Source organism: Parasteatoda tepidariorum, chromosome 9 (genome assembly GCF_043381705.1).
Source record: "Parasteatoda tepidariorum isolate YZ-2023 chromosome 9, CAS_Ptep_4.0, whole genome shotgun sequence".
Taxonomy (NCBI): Eukaryota; Metazoa; Arthropoda; class Arachnida; order Araneae; family Theridiidae; genus Parasteatoda; species Parasteatoda tepidariorum.
In genome coordinates, this window is record NC_092212.1 from 2,126,294 (window position 1) to 2,150,978 (window position 24,685).

The 24,685-nt window shown below is 34.8% G+C and overlaps 1 protein-coding gene across 1 annotated transcript in view; it reads left to right on the top strand.

Annotated features, from left to right (window-relative positions):
- LOC122270048 (O-acyltransferase like protein-like) overlaps positions 1 to 24,685 on the top strand; it is a 64,657-nt gene that overhangs the window by 17,556 nt on the left and 22,416 nt on the right. Inside the window, exons 5-11 of the mRNA XM_071185293.1 lie at positions 3,352 to 3,439; positions 5,636 to 5,721; positions 13,251 to 13,472; positions 14,826 to 14,996; positions 15,940 to 16,033; positions 18,951 to 19,043; positions 24,235 to 24,400. Coding sequence (XP_071041394.1) covers positions 3,352 to 3,439; positions 5,636 to 5,721; positions 13,251 to 13,472; positions 14,826 to 14,996; positions 15,940 to 16,033; positions 18,951 to 19,043; positions 24,235 to 24,400 — 920 coding nt within the window. The remainder of the gene's footprint in view (positions 1 to 3,351; positions 3,440 to 5,635; positions 5,722 to 13,250; positions 13,473 to 14,825; positions 14,997 to 15,939; positions 16,034 to 18,950; positions 19,044 to 24,234; positions 24,401 to 24,685) is intronic.

A 24,685-nucleotide genomic window follows, 5' to 3' on the forward strand; every position in this document is an offset into this window, starting at 1 on the left:
CGTAAGAATTGGTCGAATCGCTTGTATATAGATAGTTCTTTTATTTGCTAGATCAAGCTTTGAATTCTTATGCAGGAGGACTTTGAGCGCAAAAAACGCTCCTCTGGCTCTTTTAATTATGTCGTTTAAGTGAGTACTCCAGCTCAAATTATATGAGATCGTGACGCCGAGGTATTTAACGTGTTTCACTGGTTTGATCTCAGTATTAAAGAGATAGATGTGGGGAGTATTTTGTTGTTTTTTCTTACTATTTATGATTAAGAATTGACTTTTGTCGGGGTGTAGTTTTGTGCGCCATTTGCTGCACCATGTTTCAACTACTTGTAGTTTATCTTGTAGCAGGGTAATAGCGCGTTTTGTATTCATTGACTTAGTTATGATAGCCGTATCATCAGCATATAGTGCTACAAACTCGTTTAGGTTATCATCATTAGTCGGAAAATCTGCAGTGTACAGGATGTACAGAACAGGGCCCAGAATTGAACCCTGCGGTACACCCGCGTAAATTTTTTTGTAGTCAGAATAATTATTATTTAATTTAATTCTAAATTCTCTGTTAATTAAATATGAACTTAACAGCCTTAGTATTTCAATAGAGAAGCTCATATTGTTTAATTTTACAATTAGACCCTTATGCCATACTCGATCGAACGCTTTCGCGACGTCGAGCAGGATAAGGGCCATTGTTTCATTTTTATATTTACCATTGCTAATGAATTCTAGTAGGTTAATAATTTGTTTGGTGGTAGACAAATTTTGTCTGAACCCGTACTGTTGTTTGGGTAAGTTATAAAGGTATTTATTAATTCTACTGTAGATAAGCTTTTCGTAAACCTTTGATAGCGTAGGCAAGAGACTAATGGGTCTGAAGTTACTTGGATTTGAAGTATCTTTACCCGGTTTTGGAAAGAGAATTACATCTGATTTTTTCCAGCAATCAGGAAAATAGCAGTGGTTGAAGGAGACGTTAAAGATGTTACTTAGTATTGGTATTATATTTGGAGGGGCATTCTTAAGCATCTCATTAGTAATATTATCATGCCCTGGTGCCTTTCTATTTTTTAATTTTCTAATGATATTAATTATTTCATCATCGTTAGTATTCTGAATGCCTTGAGTAGAACAGGGAGTGTTCATAATTTTTTGAAATTCCTCTTTAACATACTGATCATTGTAGGGGCAATAAGGTTCGGCATTTAAAGAAAACTGATCTTGCATGGTTTTAGCAAACACGTTGATTTTATCATTGTCCGTGTATACTATCGTATCGTTGTTCTTTAATGGAAGATTTGTTGGTGGTGCCTTTTTTAGTGCTTTAGCCATATTCCAGAGGGAGTTATCTCCTGTATTTAGGCTTGTCACTTTCTCGTTCCAAATTTCATTTCTGTATTTCTTGCATTTGTTTTTAATATCCCTTGTTAACCTGTTAATCTCCGTTTTATAAACTGGGTTGAGGGTTCTCTTATAAACTTTTTGAAGTTTGTTTCTATATCTGATAATATCCTTAATATAGTTAGGTAATTTTCTGTTATTTAGGTCTTTCGTTCTTTCAGTAGTGGCTTCACGCAGGGCATAATTTAAGTCCTTAGTTAGCGTCTCGATATTATCATTAATATCAGCAATTGTATTAATATTGGATGGGGAGTTGAGCATTTTTGAGAGGATGTTGTGATATAGTAACCAGTCGATCGTTTTAGTCGTGATGATGTTTTTTGTTCTGGGTAAGGAGGACTTTATCTCTGAAACGAAGCAGTTTTATATATAGACTAAAATTATAAAAGAAATATTGATAGTTACAGATATTTTATTTTTCTCGAAAAAATACTAGAATGCAATGTCTTTCGTACCAGTTATTACTCTCTTCCATCTTGCTATATAAGAGCTTTCAGCCAAATTTGGTATAAAGGGCAAATGTGAATCGAGTAGTGGCACTTAACCTTAAAAAATATCAGTGTAGGAGTATACAAGGCAAATGTGTATCGGGCAGTGGCACTGAACCTTAAAAAAACATTAATGTAGGGAATACCGGGCAAATGTACGCCGGGCAGTGGCACATAACTAGACCTAGTATATGTTTCGGACATTTACCAAAGCTGCTATGTGATTGTCAACAACCCCCCATTTCGGTGAATCGCCTACTTTACATGGCTGCCCACTTGTTGAGAAGTAATTTTCTTAATGATTGCAAAATTAACATTTCTTGAAGATTAAAGTTCCAAAAAAATTTTTTACTTTGAACTACTAGAATTTTAATATGAACTACCACTGCGAATCAACATTTTAAAAAAATATGTAGACAAGATCTATTTATTGGCTAATTACGCTTATAAATGTCTTAATAGTTTCTTTTTAGTAAATTATTTCAAACCTAATGTTGCTTTACTTCTTTGTACTATCTTTTTAAACGATGTTGGCAGGTATGGAACTAATCACGAAGATTGCAGAATCCCGGGGTCTGATTTGGAAGTAGAAAATAAATATAAATATTCAGCCATAAAAGTGGTGTTTCATATTTGGCGACTTTTTGCACGGCTTTATACTTTTTTTTAAATTAGTATTACAAAATTATATAAATATGTACTATTACTTAATTTTGTTAAGCCTTTAAAAGTTTTTAAAGGACCGTATAAAATCTGATTAAGAAAAAGGTTAAAGTTCTTAAAAATACAAAGCAAAATGGTGGACACATTTTAGATGGTATAGAAATTCTGTATAAAGCATAGCGCTGCTAAAAGTACTGGCCCCCTCTGCAGAGGATCAAAATTGTGATGGCATGTCTTCGGATCATCCTCAGGGATGTTTCCCAGACCGTCGCCAAAAGCCCATTGTGCAGCTCTAGTGCGACGTAAATTAACAACAACAACAATAAAAGTACTAGATTTTATTTTATTTGTTATTTGAGTACGTGTAAGTTGTAGGCTAGATTATATTTATTTTTTATTTGAGTATACGTAAGTTCTAAGTTAGAATTTGTATCAACAGTTGCTATTTCGATAATATAGAACACATTTTTTCGAGTAAAATAAAAGTGTTATGTTTCGTGTATTTTGTAAAATGGAGTCAAAATAATTTTGTAAGTAGTAGTTTTTTAGTAGAGAACGACCGAATATTGCACTTTCTGGCAGAGTCTCTTCACAAGTATCATAAATCATTACAACAACATTAAAAATATTTTTTTAAAAAAACATTCGTGATTGAGGTTTCTATTTTATATGATTGTGATATTTTATGGTTTCGCATGATTCCTGTAAATAAGATATTTATATAAAATATTTTCATTGCATTTCAGTTTAAACTTCTTAAGTTTAGAGGAGGGGAAATTAAGTGATTCAAAATAATTAATCATTTCAGTATCAAACATGACTTCTTTCGACATCAGAATTCCAAAGTGCTACAAGAAAGAAGATTCTGAGCTGCAATCAATTCACGTGGCAGTTTTGTAAGTATCACAAACTGTATTTAAAAGTTTTTTTTCTTTCTTTTTCGAGCATCTAACTTAGCTGTTAATGGTTTTCCTTTCAAAAAACACTTTTTTTTCGTCACTTATCAATATTGAATAGAAAATAAAATCCTTTTCCAGTTTCTTATGAAAAAATTCATTTCAGATATGGGTCATTCTCACGAAAACTGTCATTTTTCAGTTCATAAAATCCCGAAAAAGTAAAGTGAATAAAAAGCTCTGAAACTTTTTATATTAATAGAAATATGTAATGGCATTATAAAGAAAGTATATATCCTATAAATTATACTTAATATTTAAATTAATTAATTTTTTAAATAATTAATTTATAATTAATTAATTTATAATAATTAATAATTAATTAATTAATTTAATAAATAAATTAATTAATTTAATAAATAAATTAATTAATTTAATAAATTAATTTATTAATTTTTTAATTTATTTTTCAAATTAATTAATAAGTAAATTAATTATTTTCACTATTTAAAAAGTGAGGGAATGACACTAATAGTGAGGGAATGATATTTTATTTTAATACATGTTTTTATCTAAGTTACATCTACCTAAAGTTTGAAAATGATAACATACTAAGTATATCTAATATTTATTATAATTTAGTCTTATATATTTAATAGTTTTTACAGGTTTGGGAAATAAAATTGGCTGGCACGATTGAACAAAAAAAAATTTGATAATATACTCATCTTGAATCATTCCCTCACTTCAGCGTCATTCCCTCACTTTATACACTAGTGAGGGAATGACGAATTCAATAAAATTTAAAAATAACAGTTAGGCCTAATTAATTTCTGAAGTCAATCACATACAATTATATTCATACAAGAAAGCAACATATAATTATCCACTTTCTCGATGAAGTTGTATTTTATTTTACTCTAAAAAATGACATGAGGGAATGACAAATGTAAAAAATTTTACCTGGTTTGATTCATTCAAATTTATTCCACAGCAAAGCTTCTTTAAGTTGAAGATGGAAACATACTGCAATTTTGTTCTATGATGCCAGTTGTTAACTTCTGAAGTTTTTATTAAAATATTTTTATTCTAAGAAGATTGCAGGTGATAAGAACATTGTTGTGAGGGAATGACGCGAAACACTGGGGACAAAGTTTAAAATAGTGCTGTGTTAATATTTTTATCAGAAATTAAATTTAAAATTGATTTTCTGAATTCTATATTTCAGTATTCTGAAATAAAAAACACGAATTTGTAAAAAAAAAATTTTTATTTCAGAAACAATTTTTTTCTTTTTTTAAATCAGCAGTGGGGACAAGTGAGGGAATGACATATTGGTATATTTTAATTACCTAAAATAAATAAAAAATAAAAATTGATAATTTTATTTTTATTCTTTTGTTAGCTTGCATTCTGAAGGACACTTTCCCTGAAAATTTTTTTTCGTAAGTTGTAAAACAAACATAAAATATACTGGGGACATGAAAATGACTGTTTTTGTGAGAATGACCCATATAATCAAAATTTGCTTGGTGGAAAAATTTCGTTTTTCATCTTCATTTTAATTTTTAAATTTACAACGAATCAGTGTAACAAGAACATAACTTTTAACAAAAAACTCTAGAATTTCAACTTTTGTTTTCTTCATCAGGCGTCTTCTACCAGTTTTTGAATTTTCCTGGCTTATCCACATTAGTTTTGAGTAAGGTTGCATGATTTTTCTTTCTCAAATGAGTTGCAGATTAAATAGAACAAGAGTTTCTGATAAATCTAACATAAAATAGACAGACATTGGATACTTTTTTAAACTTTGTGTAAAGCAAAAACGTCAGGGTTGATAATTGTGGAAACTAAGAAATACTGCTCACGAGTACCGGACTACCTCATTACTTATGTGGTAGAATTAAACAGAGTTGTTAATTGGAAATAAGTGAAGTGAAAATAGGAGAGGACAACACAAACATAGAAACAGCATAAACAAAAAGTCAATTAAACATGGAATTAATGGATTAAATAATGTATTTTTTTATAAATAAAAATGAAGTTATACTCTAACATAAAGTAATCGATTGCAGTGATCCTATAGAATATAAATTTACATGTAAAAACATATAAATTTAAAACATTTAAAATTAGAGTGTTTGCACATAATGAATTTCTGATTACTAATTAAATATACTATTAATCACATTTTAGGGTGAGTCTGATGATGTTGCTTACAATATGCATAATAGGAACAGTAATCGATACGCAATGCCAACAACAGAGCAACGCTAATGAAGGTAAGGACAAAATAGGCTATTCAGTAATAATAATTCAATTGTATATCACAAATTACCGCATTTTTCCCTACACACTTTAGTTGTACAGTAAAGTGTCATGAGATTCGTTGTCAGAGATCATCGTTGTTAGAGAAACGGCAATCAGGCAAATGGGTGATTACAAACAGATAACTCAGATTGTCTTTGCTTCTTGTCTATTTTATATCAGATCTATGATTTCCATAGGAAGCGTGGTGGCTCAGGGGATAGAGTGTTCACCTTCCAATAAGGTGCACCGGATTCGAATCCCAGCTATGACTGGTCGATACGAGTTTCACACCCGGCTTGCACCGACCACAGTGTTGACATGAAATATCCTCAGTGGTAGACGGATCATGGTTTGCCGTCAGGCTAACCGTGGAAGGTTTTCGTGGTTTTCCTCTTCATGTAACTCGAATGCGGATTAGTTCCATCAAAAAGTCTTCCATGAAGGCCTCCCAATGCTTGATCTATGAGCTCCCTTGTCTTCTGGATTGGGCTCAAAGTGACACGGCTACGGAGTTGAACATTAGTAGTCGCAAATCCAAAATTTGATCAACGAGAGATATAAAATAGCTTTGCGTAAATTCAGTTTCAAATAAGCAACTAATTAATTAAACGAGTCAAAACATTATAACACACGTAAAATGATAACGAAATAAATAGGCTACAACACTTTTCCTCTTATTCTGACATTCAGCCTCTAAATATAGCCCTATTATTTACTGCTTATAAAGATTTGTTCAAGGTACCGGTACAAGGTTCTGCCTCTTCATCTTCAATTTAAAGGGTAGGAAGGGGGGAGGATTGATAGCGAATAGCTAGGTTTGAGTGGAGGGGAAAAAATTTTATTTCATAGAAAAAGGAAGTCTGGGATGTATATGTTACTATGAAATACCGAAATCGGTGGCTGTTGACTTCCACTAGTAAATGTTGACCATCACATCGTCGCTTTGGTAAATGTCCGAACTAGGTCTAGTTAACTGGCACTGCCCGGTATACATTTGTCCGGTATGCCCTACATCCATGTTTTTTATTTGGTCAAGTGCCCAGTATGTATTTGCCCGGTACTCCGAACACTGTTGTTTCTCTTAATCTATCCTCAGCGGATATTAAAATTATCGAACAAATATAATAACATCAACGAATAAATTAATGTCTAATCGAATATAACAAATATTTCGAACATTCACCAAAGCGATTGATTTCGGTCATTTACGGAAACACATGTAAGTAGCATTTGAAATGAGGTAATAAGCGTAATAAATATGTACAAAAGAAAAGAAAAAATTATTTACCAATGTATTCCCCCCCCCCCCNCCCCCCCCCCCCGGTAAGCCGGGCTTCGAAGAGTGCATGGTACGTATAAATTTGGAGCATTCGTTAAGTTTGAGGGTATCACACAGTCTCTAAGAATCCTGTTCATTAAGAAACACAAAACAGGGTTCTTACTATCCTTAAAAAAATTGAAGTGGTACAACAAGTCTTTAAAGACTTAGTTTTGAGATCATCTGGAAATTATTTTCATTATTTCGAGTACTTTAAAATGCTGTTTGAACAAATATAAGCACTGAATCCATTAAAATATACAATTTAATATTTTTGTAATTAATTTTTAAAATTCTTAATATAATTTAATGACTAAATATTAAGATATAAAAAGTATTAATTTTTGAGTGATGACTGTGGATGTCGCCTCAGAGGCAAAATCTTGGTGCAAAAGATTAAATTGTATAGAACAGTTAACTGCAACCAAGCAAGAATCTATATATATATTTCTCTTACACGGCGATAAAAAAAAAGCCTCATTACAGCTCCCCGAATGGCAACGCTAGAAAATCAACCAATCATTGCTGCTAAAAATGTCACATGGTGAGGTGGCTCAACGTATAGCGCTTTTAAAAACGGAAACTGAAATAACCAGAGTGTAAAATATTATGTGCTTATGCGCATCGTATTAGTTTATAGATGGTAACGAGAAGAGTTTTGTGGTTGCTATGGTGACTATTTAAAATGTATTTTTTTTTTTATTATTTATTTATTTTTTTTTATTTTTTTTTTTTGAGTGAGTGAGTGAGTGTGAGATTTGTTTTTTGGAACTGCGATGCTGTAATTTTATTGTTTAGTTAATAAATCTACCTTTTGTATTAAACGTGATAGTAGTTTCCTTAATTATTTGATTCGAAGTCCTTTGAGTTTTGTTTGAGGTCAGTTTATTTTTTGACAAGAGAGAGCATTCTAACCAAATGTGATTTCCTCCGAAATTCAATGTTTTGTTTATGCAGGTTTTTCCATTGCAATTCACTTATTTCAATTTTTAGTAGACTTAATTATAGCCAAAATTTTAACCTTTTTAAACAGATATCAGTTTTAGAAATTTTATCTTAAGATTTTATACTATAGCACATTTCTGATAAGTTTAACGAATTACATGCCATTTATTTGAATTCTAATTTATTTTAATAACTTAGTATTTACCAAAAAGATTTAATTTTAAAAAAAAGTTGTTAAATTGATTTGAATGATTGTTTTGAATTCTTAGAATTTTGTGAATTTGCAATGTACCTAAGTTAGTAGCGAGCGAAGCGAGGTTGGTTTGCGAAGCAAACCATATAAGATTGCGTAGCAATTTTGGGGGGTTGGCGAGCGCTAGCGAGCAGGGGGCGCAGCCCACTAGTATATTTAATTTGACGAAAAAAAAATGCTTTTTTATAAAGAAACAAAAACATTTATTGCATTCAATTTAATATGCTAATGTAATCCTTGAAACTATAATTTCATAAATTTCTTAAATTTAGGAGGCGTCGCCAATGATTGGCATTGGTAGAAACAGATTACGTATAGCATCACTTTAAAATCGCGCTGATTGCGTTGCGTTGTTGTCTAATTCCACTTGTCAGCATTGACTTTTTATGGCACAGGAGTGCGCTTCTTGTTGTTTTTCAGTGGCGCCTTCTATTGCCAAGAATTCGACTTCTGCTGCAAACATACGTCGCAGCCCATTTTACAGGTAGAATGCATTCACACACCATCCATCCATCTGCAGATCATAATTTTGACCTGAACCAGAGCACGATCCATCTCCAATACAGTACCCCCAGAGGTATTGATTTGTTATGGGAACTTAGAGGACTTTGTGATCCCGACAAATTTAGCGGGCACCAGTCACCATTTTGTACATTGGGAATCTTTGGCTGGCGAGGATCGAACTCACGACCTCTTGGGCATGGACCCAATGCCCTATCCACCAGACTATTCCGGTCTATTGCTTAAAATTAATATTTCAAATAGTGAAGTAAATCAAATTCTAAATTTAAAAAATAAATAAAAAAATCGAAGCAAAATTTTCAAAGTCATAACTCATTGTGCAACCTTGTCAAAACACGAGGATAAGTAAATCTGACACCAGATTAATAATATAAATTAAAAGTAATAGTTAGTTATTCATTGCATAAACGAACCGGTTCTTACTATGAAGTAAATATGACCTCAGATCAATAAAAATTAATTGTGAGAATTTCTTTCCTGAAATGAAAACTGAGAAGAAAAAAATATTTTACCACTTTCCTTTCTGACTGTTTGAATTCAATAATAGTTTGTCTTCAATGGATGTAATATCTATACCCAAAATAATTTGTGATGCAGTTAATAACGAAAATACCCAAATTATAGGCAGTAAACTATTTTTTCTTGAACTTTCAAAATGAATGATGAAGTATAGTTTCCTTAGAAAGGATTCAATTACATAAATTAAACAATTCATAAATAAGTTAAAGGATTCAATTACATAATGCCAACTTTTCACGCAAGATTTTCCTTTTTAAAGTGAGCTCAGTTTCAATGGGTGCCTTTTCCTATATTTAACGTCATCTCAATTATTTTAATACTGTTATTATGAATTTCTAAACTCCTGTTTGTGAAAATTGCAACACCATGAAGGAATCGTCATAATTGAATAAAATTTAATACACAGTTGAGTGGTAGTGGTACAAATAAATGATTAAACTTTCAAGGCAAACAAACAATAACAAGAGATCAAAATCAGTATTTTATGTAGCCACCACGCTCCGCCATAAGTGTTACTACACGACGTGGCATGGAGTCAAGCAAACTTTGAATGTCTGTCTGAGGAGGAGAATTCCATACTGTTTGCATGTGTACCCAAAGTTCGTCTGTAGAAGCAACAGAGCGAGGATTACGAGCGAGACGCCGACCAACGAAATCCCACACATGTTTAATCGGTGACATATCCGGGGAATACGCCGGCCAAGGAAGAAGTTGTACCTGTCGCGATGCAAGGAAGGATTGAACAGTCCTAACAATATGAGGGCGGGCATTGTACTGTTGAAATACAGCACCTGGCAAGGCTTGAAGGAAGAGAACAGCTTGGGGCTGTAGAACTTCACTGATGTACCGGTTGCTGTTCAGATTACCCACAATTCGTAGCAATTGAGATCGTCCATGATATGCTATGGCACCCCAGACCATAACTCCGGGTGTTCGTCCACTGTGGCGTTCGATAACGCACTCCGGAAGATGGCGTTCACCGGCATAGCGTCTGACACGAATGCGGCCATCATGGTACCACAAATTGAAGCGAGATTCGTCAGAAAACACGACACGCTGCCAATCAGCACGCCAGTCCCTATGCTGGTTGGCCCATTGCAGCCGCAGGCGGCGAAGGTTTAGCGTGAGGGGGATCCTGTATAAAGGAGTCCTTGCGCGCAGTCCACGCTGCAGCAGACGTCTACGAATTGATAAAGCACACAATGAAACACCTGTAGCTATTGACCACCGTGCTGCCAGTTGTCTAGAGGGAGCCGTACGGTCCGTTAGCGCAACGCCGAACAGGTGTCTATCATCGCGAGCTGACGTGACATTTCGGGGTCCACTCCCGGATTTCCGAGTTGTCCGACACTCGTCCATCCACTGCTTTCAAACACGCATCACTGTGCTGCTGTTACGCTGCACACGAGCGGCTACTGCACGATAAGATAATCCAGCTTCACGAAGGCCGATGATTCTCCCCCGTTTAAACTCCGTAAGTTGTTGAAATCTCGCTCTCTTTCGTCGAATAGGCATAAGTAATGACTAAGCTAACGTTTACCACTAGCAGATAACCACCGATAACCATACTCGCTTGGCTACAGCCGTCTATTTATTCGGATCCATCCGCCGTTCAGAGGGCGCTGCTCAGCATACGCATGCGCTACGGGTCTGAAATTCTAATCATTTGCATATCATGCTCTACTTTGCATTTCCTGAAAATTTCAGCTCACTCGCGTAAGTCCTTCATGGTGTTGCAATTTTCACAAACATGAGTTTATTAATGTAAATTTAAACAACTCTCTTGAAATGTGGCAATTTTAAATTTATACCATATATGATATCTGATGTTTATTCAAAGGAATAAAACATTTTAAAATTGCTTTCTAGTAAAAGTGATAGTTTCATAATTATATTTTAATTTTTTGTACGATAAACTCTAAACTTATCTAATCCCAAACTGGACAAGTTTGTGTTTAATTTTATGTGCAATGCACAGTGTGAAAAATAAAAATCGGACCACCCTGTATAACTTTTGATCTAATGATCAGATTTTCACTTTATGGGTCTCAATCTTAACGGCTCGAGAGAGTCACCTCAAATATGCAAATGAATATGTGTGCAGATGATATTTTAAGTCACGAAATCAAGCACAAAAGCGTTCTTACTCTGAATAAATATATTTAATAGTTATTTTATTTAATAATGGTTGAAAAAATTTGAAACGTAAGGCATGAAATTTAAAAACACAACTTTTCAAAATTTGATTTCTCAGAAACTATTCAATCCATTTCGCTCAAATTTTGCATTTTCCCATATAAAATTACATTAATTTTAAGATGATGCAAAAAATTATACACCTCACAAATCAAAATTTTTTTGACTAATATTATAAAAGAAATAAATATACACTAAAAGTTATATTTTGCATGTAATTATCTTTGGATAAGCGAATTTTATAAATGTGTGCAAAAGTTTTTCAACCAAACTATTGGGACCCTATTTCTCTGATTACGGCTATCCCTTTATTTCTAGGAGGTCATACGTGCGAAACTGTCCGAAAAAAAATTTCTGAGAAAGTACGTTTTTGTGTCCGATTTCGTAACTTAAAAAATCGTCTTCACTCATTAATTAGCATATTTGCTGTCACCCCCTAGAGCTATTAGAGGGATTCCTAGAACGTGAAGATCTTTACTAAAGACCTATACCCAAACATTCGATAAGGATTTAGTCCAATAGTAGCTCTGTTCTGCTTCGATAACCTCTGCTCTCGGGGTATGACCCGTGTACTACCCGGTCCTCCCCTTGATACGAGTCTAATGCCTTGCCCACGAAAGCTGCAGTGCAAAAAGATAACTACATCTGAAAATTACGCGCATAATTTTCTTAAATTAGTATATAAAATGATTGTTGTTGTGGTCGTCGGCCATTAAGGCAGAGAGGGCGTGATTGCTCTTGTTTTTCAGTGGCGCCATCTATAGCCAAGAACGTCACCCCCATTTATAGGGCGGAGTCATTCATTCGTCCACAGAGCGTCATTTTGAACTGAACAATCAGTCTCCCATTCAGTACCCCCGGTGGCATTGATTTGTTATGGGAACATGGGGGAATTTGTGACCCAGCACATTTAACGTGCACCAGTCACCATTCACTACACGGGGAGTCTTCGGCCGGCTGGACTCCCGTTCCCAGAAACGTGAGTCTAACCCTGTCTTATAAAATGGTATTTTTGATATTTTTAAACTGAAGGTTAACATCTCTAATTTTTCCATGGAGTTAACATGTGGTCTTACCCCACTACTGGGATTAAACCACGTGATTTGACTTTTTCTAGGAAAAAAAAATCAGTTTCAAAAAAAATTATTATATGACTATTCAGAAATGATATATTTTACACTACTAAATAATGAATATCTTGATTAAACCTGACAATTTGTAGATCGAACAGTTTAATTCTCCTTCGAGTCTTACCTCACTTTCCCCTCCACGCAACGCAACTTTCAAAATGTCGATGCGTTCATTATTTCAATTGAATGGAAAACCTTCAATTGACGTAGAGTGGGTCTTGATGGGTTGTTGAAACGTGGCATTTGTTTACGTTAGCAACTGCTTCACCTATTCCATTTCGAGTAAGCCATGCCCGTCAAGCATCAATTCTCTTAAGTGCTCTGACACATTCTATATTCTCATAGAAAGATTCTTTTACAAAGATTTCAATACTACCACTCTATACGAGGTGTGATCAAAAAGTATCCGACTTTTGTTCATAAAATAAACGTTTATTATAATAAAATTATTTAATACAAATCCCCTTCAAAGTAGTCCCCTTGGGCTGCCACACACTTCTCCCAACGCTTCTGCCACTGTTGAAAGCATCGCTGGAAGTCCTCCTTCGGTATGGCTCTCAAATGGTCTGTCGCATTCTGCATAATGTCTTCTCTGGTCTGAAATCTGGCCCCTTTTAGTGGCATTTTCAGCGTTGGGAAAAGCCAAAAATCGCAGGGAGCCATGTCAGGAGAGTAGAGTGGTTGACGAACCACTGGTGTGCTGTGTTTTGTCAAGAAGTTCTGAATTAAATGGGAAGAATGTGCGGGAGCGTTATCATGATAGAGCTTCCAACTGCGTGTTGCCCACAGATCCGGGCGCTTGCGCCTCACTGCGTCACGAAGGCGACGTAGAACCTCTAGGTAGTACTCCTTGGTGATTGTAGTACCGTGTGGTGCGTACTCGTGATGTACTAAGCCACTGAATTCAAAAAAGGCAGTTAGCATGACCTTGACATTGCTGCGAACTTGCCTTGCTTTTTTGGGCCTCGGGGATTCCACTGTGTTGACTGGCGCTTGGTTTCTGGGTCATATCCATAAACCCATGACTCGTCACCTGTAAACACTGTGTTCATAAAGTCGGGATCACCGTTCATAGTTTCCAGCATGTCTTGTGCGATCTCCAGACGAAGGTTTTTTTGCTCAAATGTTAGCAGCTTTGGTACAAACTTTGCTGAGACTCTCCTGAGGCCCAAATCGTCAGTCAAAACTAATTGAATGGAACCAAAACTAATACTCACCTCGTCTACAAGCTCTCTGATCGTGATTCGGCGGTTCTGCATCACTAGGTTCCTCACTTGATCAATGATGGCATCATTTTTCGATGTTGAAGGCCTCCCTGAGCGTGGTTCACTTTCAACTGATAAGCGGCCATCTTTGAAGCGGTTGTACCACTCCTTTATCTGTGTGGTGCCCATCGCTTCATTTCCAAACACTTGTTTAATCTTGCGAATTGTTTCCACTTGAGAATCACCAAGATTAAAACAAAATTTTGTGCAATAACGCTGTTCGACTTTTTCTGACATTTTTTAAAAAATAAAATCCGACGACACTCACTTGCACCTGTTCAATCATGAATGGCCTGACGCCGACTGACTTGTATTGGAGCTGTAGAAAAAAATGAGCATGCGCACTAGGCATGCTCACAACCACACATCGAGCCCCGCCCCCATAGCTGTGTTTGTTTGACCAATAAAAATTAAGGTCGGATACTTTTTGATCATACCTCGTATATATTTGAGGCAGAGACTTAACACGAAGCCATGTAGAACATGAAGAAATGCATCGAAGTTGCCAGGTACCACAAAACGTCACGGTTACAATAAAATACGAAATCAATTAATGAATCTCTAAGTTAAGTAAAATACTTAGACGAGAAAGAATTATATTTCAATAAATTCCCTGTGCGTTATACGGCATTTAATTAACTTCACATTAATGAACATTCTAACTTATGGGGAGAAACATGCCGTTTTGCTTATAAACGATCAGCTGACGTCATAGATAACATGTGTGGGTATTTTTGCTCTCCTTCTTCTTCTTTTTGAAGTACCCAATTGTTAAAAAAATTTAATAAAAAAAGTTTTTGGCGTTTTAAATATTTTAGAGCCTCCCTTCGATTTAATACTAACTTTTTTCTTCCCAATATCTGTAGAAACTTTATTCCATTTTAGAAATTTTTCACAGAGATGAGAAAAATTGCAATTTATTTTACAGCGCAGTGGAGGAAAGTATTTCAAGCATTTTCTCTTTCCTCCAACCTGGGTCGTCTTCTAGCGCCATCTGGTGGATCGAGTGAATTGAAATGTATCCACGGAGTTAGAGCTTTAAGTATGTGCTGGATCATACTTGGACACAGCTATGTTTTGTTGAACTTCGATTTACTCAGTAAGTATCGAAATATTTGAACCTATATATAAGCACAAAAGTACTTTTTATACACAGTTATTAAAATTAAACCGTAATGTTGACAATCACATAGTCGCTTTGGTAAAAGTCCGAAATATATACCAGCTCTAGTGATGCCACTGCCCGGTATGCCCTACATCAATGTTTTTTTTAAGGATCAGTGCCACTGCCCGGTATTCCCTGCATCAATGTTCTTATAAGGTCAAGTGCCACTGCCCAGTGTACATTTAACCGGTACTATGAATACTGATGTTTCGTCTGATTAGACGAAACATCAGTATTCATAGGCAGATATTAAAATATCAAGCAAATATAATAATATCGACGGATAAATTAATATCAAATCAGGAATAACAACAAATATTTCAGACATTCACCAAAGCGACTATGTGATTATTGACATTCACCGGTGAATGTAGACATTCTCTTGGTTTCCGTCATTCAAGGTAACATATATAATATACTATCATGAAATTGTGGCATATATAATCAATTTATTTTGTCATCATCATGTATATGATAATATGTATTATATAGATACATAAGAAATGTATGGCCCCCCTATGACAAAAAGAACTTTCATGACGTAAATCAATGACTGACCAATGGCTTTATACAACATGTTTGCAATTTGTTTCTAGCATTGTTAAAGCGTGTATTTTTTATATTTTAAAATAGTCATTTTTCACTTTTTTTGTATCAGAATTCTAAAAGGTGGTGCAAAACTGGTTTGTGTAATGTGCAATATAAGAAATGTATAGCTCCTCAATGACAAACAGAACTTTCGCTCATTGATGACATAAATCAATGACTGGGCAATATCTTTATACAGCATGTTTCCAATTTTGTTTTCCTAGCATTGCTAATTTTTGATATGTTAAAATATTCATTTTAACATTTTCGCTGTTTTTTTCTGCCCCAGAATCCCAAAAGGTGATGCAAAACTGGTTTGCGTCATGGCAATTTGAATTCATCAGCAACGGATGGATGGCTGTGGAGCCATTCTTTTTGATTAGGTAAGAGCGATGCTATTATTTATGTATTAACATTTTTAGAAAAGCATCGCAACTATGTTTTAAAGTACTTAAAATCTCTCTGTATAAATCAAAAGTGCCGCCTCCGCTGTTTTGGGTGTTCAACTTTTACGTTGCATTTTGCTTTATTGCGAAGTTTAGAAGCTTGAAATTACGAAGATATGTAAAAGAAGTGCACTGGTCGTACGAGGGAATTAAAGTATTTAACATTCTAAAATTAATTCGAGAATTATTAAATGTTAAATATTTAATAAAAATTTCTGCGCAGTCCGCCCTGCAGACGACAGAAATGCAACTACATATCCAGACAGGACGTTAACAGAATCACTGCGACTTATGCCGATGACACTTTAATTATCGTGAAGTCCAAAAATTCCAATCTTACCAATATTATAATAATTATATAATTATATTTTAAAATTCCAATATTTTAATGTTGCCCAACTCCAAGAAAAATTGAACGAAAGAGGTGCCTAGACTGGAAGCTTATTTGTAGGCTATTCTTTCATGGGCACCCGATTAGGTGGGCCAACGTTGCTCCCACAGAAAATACAGAGAATGAAAGAACATCCATGCCTTGTCCGGGATTTGAACCCAGAACCTGTCTGATGCAAGGCCAATTCCTTGACCCCTATACAGTCCGGTCGGCAAAGAATGTTAAGGAATTTTAATATTAAGTAGCAAAAATCTCAACATCTAATTGTCCAACATGAAATTAAAATTATCCGCCCAAAAAAACCGAGTTGTAACAGAACTATCCCTATTGTCAAATGAGTAAAATGTCTTTGTCTGATAAAAACAGAAAATTCAATTCGAAAAATCGTGTGAAATCAATCATGAATAAAGCAGAAACAGAATGTGTCACAAACTGCAAATTTTCCTTCAAAACTCCAAAATGGAAATCAAACTCTACTTCTCAGTTCGAAAGGACGCATCACCTACCTGGAGAAGCTCAAAATAAAATTCCTGGAAAAATAACTGAAGCAAAATCTCTACATTGATCATTTAGATCAGTGTTTCCCAAAGTGTGGTATGCATACCCCCAGGGGTACGGGAACAGTTTAGTGGGGTACACTTTCTTATGCGAAATATCTTGCAACAAACGAAAATTTCAAAAAAATTTATTACAATTAATACAAACAAAGACAGCCAAGACAATTTACGATTGCGTATTTTTCTTTTGGCTATTTTTTGCAGAGTTACAGTTAACAGTAACAGTTAATAATTAGTGGTATCAACAGTCAGTTGTGATTTATAACTTTTGCGCAATTTTTTTATAGTAAAGGTTTAATAAATTCTACTTATTTCGATTATTTTTATAAAAATAAACTTTTATCCCTAACATATAATTTCTTACCGAAAACTTAGCATCAAAAAAGAAAAGTAAACATATTTTTAAAAAAAAAATGCATTCATTTTTTTATTAGTGGTACACAGCGTTACGAAAAATTTAGAAAGGGTACTCAAAAGTCATAAGTTTGGGAAACACTGATTTAGATTATCATAATGCTAACCTTAATTGGGTATTTGCACTTCAAGAAGAAGATCACAATACCCACACATGTGACCTATGACGAAGGCACAAGCTGTTCGTTTATAAGCAAAATAGTGAAAAAGTTGAGCTAAGTTTCTCCACATAAGTTAGAATGTTAATTCTCACTCATCGAATTTATTAACATGAGATTTTCTCTCGTTTGCGTCTTTTACTTAACTTAGAACTATTATCTGTTTATGTATTTTATTGTAACCATGACATATTTTTTGTTTTGTGTACCTGGCAATAATTAGTTTGTTTATGTTCCACATGACTTCATGCCTGTCTTTGTGTTTAAGAAATATAAATAATTGAAATCTTTGTGTAAAAATGTAGAATGCGTCAAGGCAAGAGAATTATTACCTGACTGGCTTGGATTACTCGAAATAGAATGGAGTTGCTAACATAAGCAAATGTCACGTTCCAAAAACCCATCAGATAAAGGTTAATGACGATGAAGAATGTGGTATAGTTAGTTTCCTTTACATGTACGCTTAGGTAACACTGTGTGTGCAGTTTGTTCTTCACATTGCATGTGTGTATGATGAACAGTTTACAATTTATCTGACGGAAATTGCTTTTGGCTTCTTTCAGCTTCACAAACAAGTAAATCGGACTCCAGTGGTTTATGCGAGTTGTTGAGACGACAAAGGGACTCTAACCCATTCTCCGCCTACCATTCTGGATATTTTACGTCAGCACTGTTGTCGAAGCGATCCGGGTGCAGAATTCTTATAGACGAGTCATCGCTGGGATTCGAACCCGATTTGGACTCGAACGATGCATCCCCTGAGCCACCAAGGCTCATCTCATCACTCTAATTTTAAGTGCTTTCTTATTTCAGTTGCAACGAGTAAATTTGATAATTGGTTCTGATTGAGCCATGATTGATGAGGGGGAAGAGCGTTAACCTTATGGTGAGGTGAACCGGGTTTGAGTTCCAGCTGGTCGATACGAATTCCGCATTCGACTGGCACCCACCACAGTGCAGACGTAAAATAAAAATATCCTCAGTGGTGGACGGATCATGGGTTAGAGCCCCTTTACCGTGAGGCTAACCATGGGAGATTTTCGTGGTTTTCTTTTCAATGTAACACTTACGCGGGTAAGTTCCATCCAAAAAGTTTTCCACAAAGGCAACATTTCTCCCAATTCTTGATCTCAGAGTTCCTTTGTCTTCTGGTTTCAGTTCAAAATTACAAGGCTACGGAGTTGACCATTAGAAGTCGTAACCTAAAATTGAATCAGCTGTTCAATAACGGTTATAAATTGGCTCTGATTACACATTAGAATTCTACCTAATAGTTTATATATACTCCGATGTAATGCCCATGAATAATAATAGCCTTGTTTACATATTTTCAGCGGAATCTTAATGTCTTATGGAGGAATGAAATCTATAAAAAGGTTGAGTGGATTTAAAAACATTCCAATGATGGCTTTACGGCGATACATTAGGTGAATAGTTTTCAACTTGTTTAAAGTTTTCTTTCAAAAAAGTATCCGAATATTTTATCAGCATTTTTATACAAGTAGAATGCACTGGGCAACATTTTTTTTGTTGCATTTATGCAATTCAATTCTTCCACTTCAAAAAGTCGAAGAAGACCTCCCATACCAGGGCTCGAAAAAACTCAGAAATTTTACCCGTCCCCGAGGACGGCTTGTTCAACAATGTACCCGCCCTCCTTTTAAACTAACCCGTCGCTTCTAAATAAATAAAAATATTATTTTTTCTTATTTATTACAAACATTTATATAAATCACACAATGAATTAGTAGCTACTAGGATTACATTATACAGTAATAAAAGAAATACTAGGTAACTAATAGTAAAACCTAGTATTTCTTTTATGAAATAATTTATTTCTTTTATGAAATAATTTAAATGACAAAGGTCAAGTTATTTGGAATGTCAATTTATCCGAGGGTACTGCGTTTTTTAAATGAATCAAATATGACGTTTGCCAGTTCCACAATCAAGCCTATGATTTACAGAGATTTCTGCACAGAAATCTGAAAGGGGTTTTCCATTTAGGTGGATGTTCATAATTGCGTTTAACGCTTACGTAATGTGTTTTTTTTGTAAGTTCATTGCTGAAAAGTCCCTTTCAACTGCTGCAGTACTCCCAGACGGAAAAAACATCAATCCACCATGTATGTTGCTGTACGGGATTTCTAGATTAGAGGGTCATTTTAGAAGTGAGGCGCTAGACTCTTGTAAGATAACAAAAATTGAAAGTGTATCACGAATATTAACGGGAAAATGGCCGTCCGCGCGGACGTCGAATTCGAGAAATTTGTTGTCCGCAGGGAATTTTTGACCGCCGAGGACGGGCGGTTTTTCGAGCCCTGTCCCATACCCATATATGTGACGTCAGCGCCAGCTAATCTTTATGTCAGCAAAATGGCGCATTAAAGTTGAAGCTCCTCGACTACATAAGTTAGAATGTTAATTAGCGATAAGTTAATTAAATATAGCGTCCTACAGTACATTGAATGAAATGAATTATAATTATTTCTCGTCTTTTACTTAACTTATATTTATTATTTGTTTGTTTATTTTATTGTAACCGTGATATGTTTTTGTTTTGTGTACCTGGCAACCTTCGATGCATATGTTCTACATGGCTTCGTGCCTACCTTTCTGTTTAGTCTCTATGTAAAAATATAGTGAGAATTAAAATATTTGAGAAATAATCTTTGCGAAAGAATTTAGAATCTGTCTCTTAAGAAAATGGATACTTGACGGGCTTGGCTTACTTGAAATAGAATGGAAAGAACAGTTGCTAACGTCAGCAAACGCCCCGTTTCAATAGCCAATCAAGATCGAGATACCCACTCTACGTCACTTGCAGGTATCCCATTATTTGATCATATTTAATTCGGATGTGTGGATTTCAAATCTGAAATTGGTTTTTGTTCCAAATCAACATTTTTCTTTCTCAAAATTTTTAGTCGAGTTGTCTGACTGTACAAGAAGGTATAGGTTTAAATATATACACCTACAATTCTTTGCTCCTTTTAAAATAATACTTTAGACAACAAAAAAGTACATCCTTAACGAATCGCACCAAAAGCCAAAATGTACTTCTTAGTACTCTCTACGCAGCAGAGCAGTGAGGCCACCTAAAATTCATGCAAATGAATTTTTTAAAAAAATCGTAGTTACGAATATACGAGTATAATTGAATTGCATAAAAAAATGAAGCTTGTAACGAAGAACTGATTCCAGTGATGTGAAAATATCTAAGATCTGTTACAAAATCTCATGAAACAGAAAAATAATTTTTTAAAAAAATGTTCCCCAGTTCTATGAATCCGTTCCACTTTTCTGAAATACTTTTATGGCGATATGAACATTTTATTAAGATAAAAGGTAATCCATTAACCCTACCCATGAAGGACGACAGCTGCATATTTACAACTTGTATATGTTTCCGTCAATGACCGAAATCTGGAGAATGTCGACAATCACAGAGTCGCTTTGGTGAAAGTCTGAAATATTTGTTACTAGCCGGCTAAAGTGGCCAGCTGACCGCCACGCTAAAGGTTTTCACAAATAAAGTTTTTTAAAACATAGCAGGAAATCTGAAGATTAGTGGACAATTAAAGCGTTCCTGTCCTGCAATTGTGTCTTAAATTCCTATTTTATATATTATATAGCTACAACGCTTAAGAAAAAAAACTAAAATTCTAAATATATGAAAAGAACACGAAAACGAATTAATTTTTTATGGTATCAATTTCTATTTCTATATAATTTTTTATGGTATCAATTTCTATTTCTATATAATTTTTTATGGTATCAATTTCTATTTCTATATCGCTACAAAAATTATCGTCTTCGCTTAAGAAAAAAAAATAGAGCGTGGAAAGAAGAAGAAAAACTTATTATAACAATTATGAACAGCGACAAATATATCAAAGCGAAGCGTTCTATTTACGTATCGAATATGTTGCCACATTTTTAATACAAAAGTTAAACTTTTCTCCACTTTGATAAATGTAAACTAATGCGAACTTTACAATTAAATTATTAATTCCTTCGTATATTATTGGTTTAAGTTGTCGAAAATTAATATTTCAATTGTAAGGTTCGCATTAGCATACATTTATAAGAGTGGAGAAAAGTATATGCATTTTTTAATAGTTTTTTGAATATGGCTCTTTGAAGACGAAAAAGCATACATTTTCTTACAAAATGACTGATAACTAAAAAACTAATCCACATTTCTGAAAAAGAAAAAAAATACTTCTTCATTATGTCAAAACACAATTATGTGCCGAGTTTCGTGCCTGGTCGATGCTTCTGGGGCGATATATTGTGATTACAGACAGACAGACAGGCAAACAGACACACACACAGCCGCGTTTATTATTATGTATTGATATCTGGTATTTGATGATATTATTACATTTACTTGATATTTTAATATCTGTCGAGAATAGATTAGACGAAACATCAGTATTCAAAGTACCGGTTAAATGCATACTGGGCACTGGACCTTAAAAAATCATCGATGAAGGGCGTACCGGTTAATTGCATACTAAGCAGAGGCCTTAAAAAAAACATCAGTGTTGGGTATACAGCTCAAAATTCCATACGGGGCAGTGCTACTGAACTAGACCTAGTACATATTTCGAACATTTACCAAAGCGACTATGTAATGGTCAACATTCACCGTTGGAAGTGATCAACTACACATTTCGATCATTCACAGTAACAAATTATTTATAATGTTATAATATATTCACTATAACTTTGTTTATACATTTGAATTTAGGTTATTATATATTTCAATTAAGTTAGATTTATACTTTGGTGTTCGCGAATAAAAAACGGTTATTAATAAACCCATCTCTTGCGTCTTCCCAAATGGCCCTTTCAACAGCCCCCTGATGAGAAATCTAAAAATTCTCATTTCAGCAATTTTCTAGTTTCTAGAAGGGACAATATGTCCTTGTTTCTAACAGTTTTCATTTCAGAGGCTGATAAAAAGTGAGTACAGCTCTACCTATCAATCAACGCTTCATAGTTTAAAGCTTCAAATTTTAATGTGGAACGTAGAAATTCTCTTACAGTTTCTCAAGTGCTGCGTTATTTCTTGCCTTGATTATTTCTTATAGGATAATTTCCTAACATTCTTGTAGGTCATCCTCTGCCATTGCCAATAACAAGTTCTCAGGGCTACCAAAATAGGTATTTCTCTGAATCTGCAATATCATCAGGCAAAACTCTTGCAGATGACTTTCAATAATTGTGCAGGTCATAGGATGTTTGTTTTTTATATCAAACCATATTGGGGGATATAAAGATAAAACTTCATCTCATTAATAGGATTATTTTTAGAAATATACAGTCACAGAACTCGGTCAGAACACGTTTCTAACAGCGAGATCATGTCGCATTTTCCGTTCTGTACTGCTCTGATAGTAAATACTTTTGGTAGTTCACCTTCTTCCAATTGAACTATTTTACAGATAATAAGAGGTCATTTTTTACAATCAGTTCAGAGTCAAGCATCACTGGCTGCGGTCAGTGTGCGGGTGGTTGACTACTTGGTCTACGAAGGGACCGAGGGTGTGTGGTATGGGTCCCCGTTAAACTGTTCTACCTTAATGTGCTCAGATTCGTGCGTAAGTCGTCAGGCTATCGAAGCGGGGGTGCCATCCCCCCTGCAGAGGATCAAAATTGTGATGGCATGTCTTCGGATCATACTCAGGAATCTTTCCCAGGCGGTCGTCAGTAGCCCATTGGGTCGTTCTAGTGTCGACATCAATAAACAACAACTACCACAAGTTCAGGCTTTACCAATGATTCTAGAAAACTCCGAAGTTAGACCCTCAAAATGTTGAAAAATATGTCTAAAAGAAAACTCTCTGAAAAGGTACAATCAAATGATCTTCATTACAACGTTACGAATTACCCCCATTTTTTCGGGGAGTATTTATAACTGAATCATCACAGCCAGCCGCGACTCGTTGTCTCACGTCAGCAAAATTTTCTCCCCCATTACTGATTCATTTTTTCAGCTATTTTCAGCAAAGTGCCGTTTTACAGGTGTCATGTGTCCTAGATATATTTCTCCGGATTCCTGACTCATTCTCAATGGCTCTTCCCCGTGTTGTCTTTTGTATAAATTTTCAAGCCAATTTTTTCCGGAAACACAGTACTGTTGTTTCGCCCATTGAAGTGCAATCCTTTAACTCTAATATCTGATAAGTTAAAATTTCGTTACAACCAAAGAGTAAAAGTGGAATAATAAGAAAAAAAACTGCTATGTTTAAAATAACCACACACAAAAATCACATTTTGACTTAATTTCTCGAAACTTAGCATCTTTTACGCTATCTAAAAACTGTAGAATAATGTTTATCTTTTAAATATGCTTAAAAAGAATATTCAAATGTTTACGTTTATGGTATTAGAACAAAAATTAGTAATATTTTTATTTCAATTAAAAAGATATTGAAATTCTTAAATTTTAGAGGTCAATACCAAACTAAAAACATTAATATTTATTTTTTATATTATTTTTCCCGAATACAGGATGTCGAAGAACAATTTTTATTGACTATCAAAAATATTCATTTTTCTGCCCACCCTAAAAATGCATGGAAACTCAGTAAATTTTATTCTTTTTAGATTAACCCCGCCCCTCTTATTGATGATGGGACTGGTGTTTTTCCTGCCCTTAGTGAGTTCGGGCCCTTTTTGGTCTGAGCAGGTAGATGACCAATTGGAATCCTGCAGAGAGTACTGGTGGTCCACTCTTCTCTACGTCTCCAACTGGTTGGGAATACGTAAAGGGGTAAGTGCAAAGATCAAAATGATCAGTCACCACCGATCACGTGGCCACTAAACACATAAAAAGGCGATTGAAAAACTGTTAGTTAATCGCCACTTTTTTCTTCGCCTTCCAATGAGATGAACCGGGGTCCGAATCTCAGCAATGGCTAGTCGATGCGAATTCCACTTGGTCTGGTCTTGTACCGACCACAGTGCTTACCTGAAATATCCTCAGTGGTAGACGGATCATGGATTAGAGTTCCCTTGCCGTCGGAAGGTTTTCCTCTCCATGTAACGCAAATGCAGG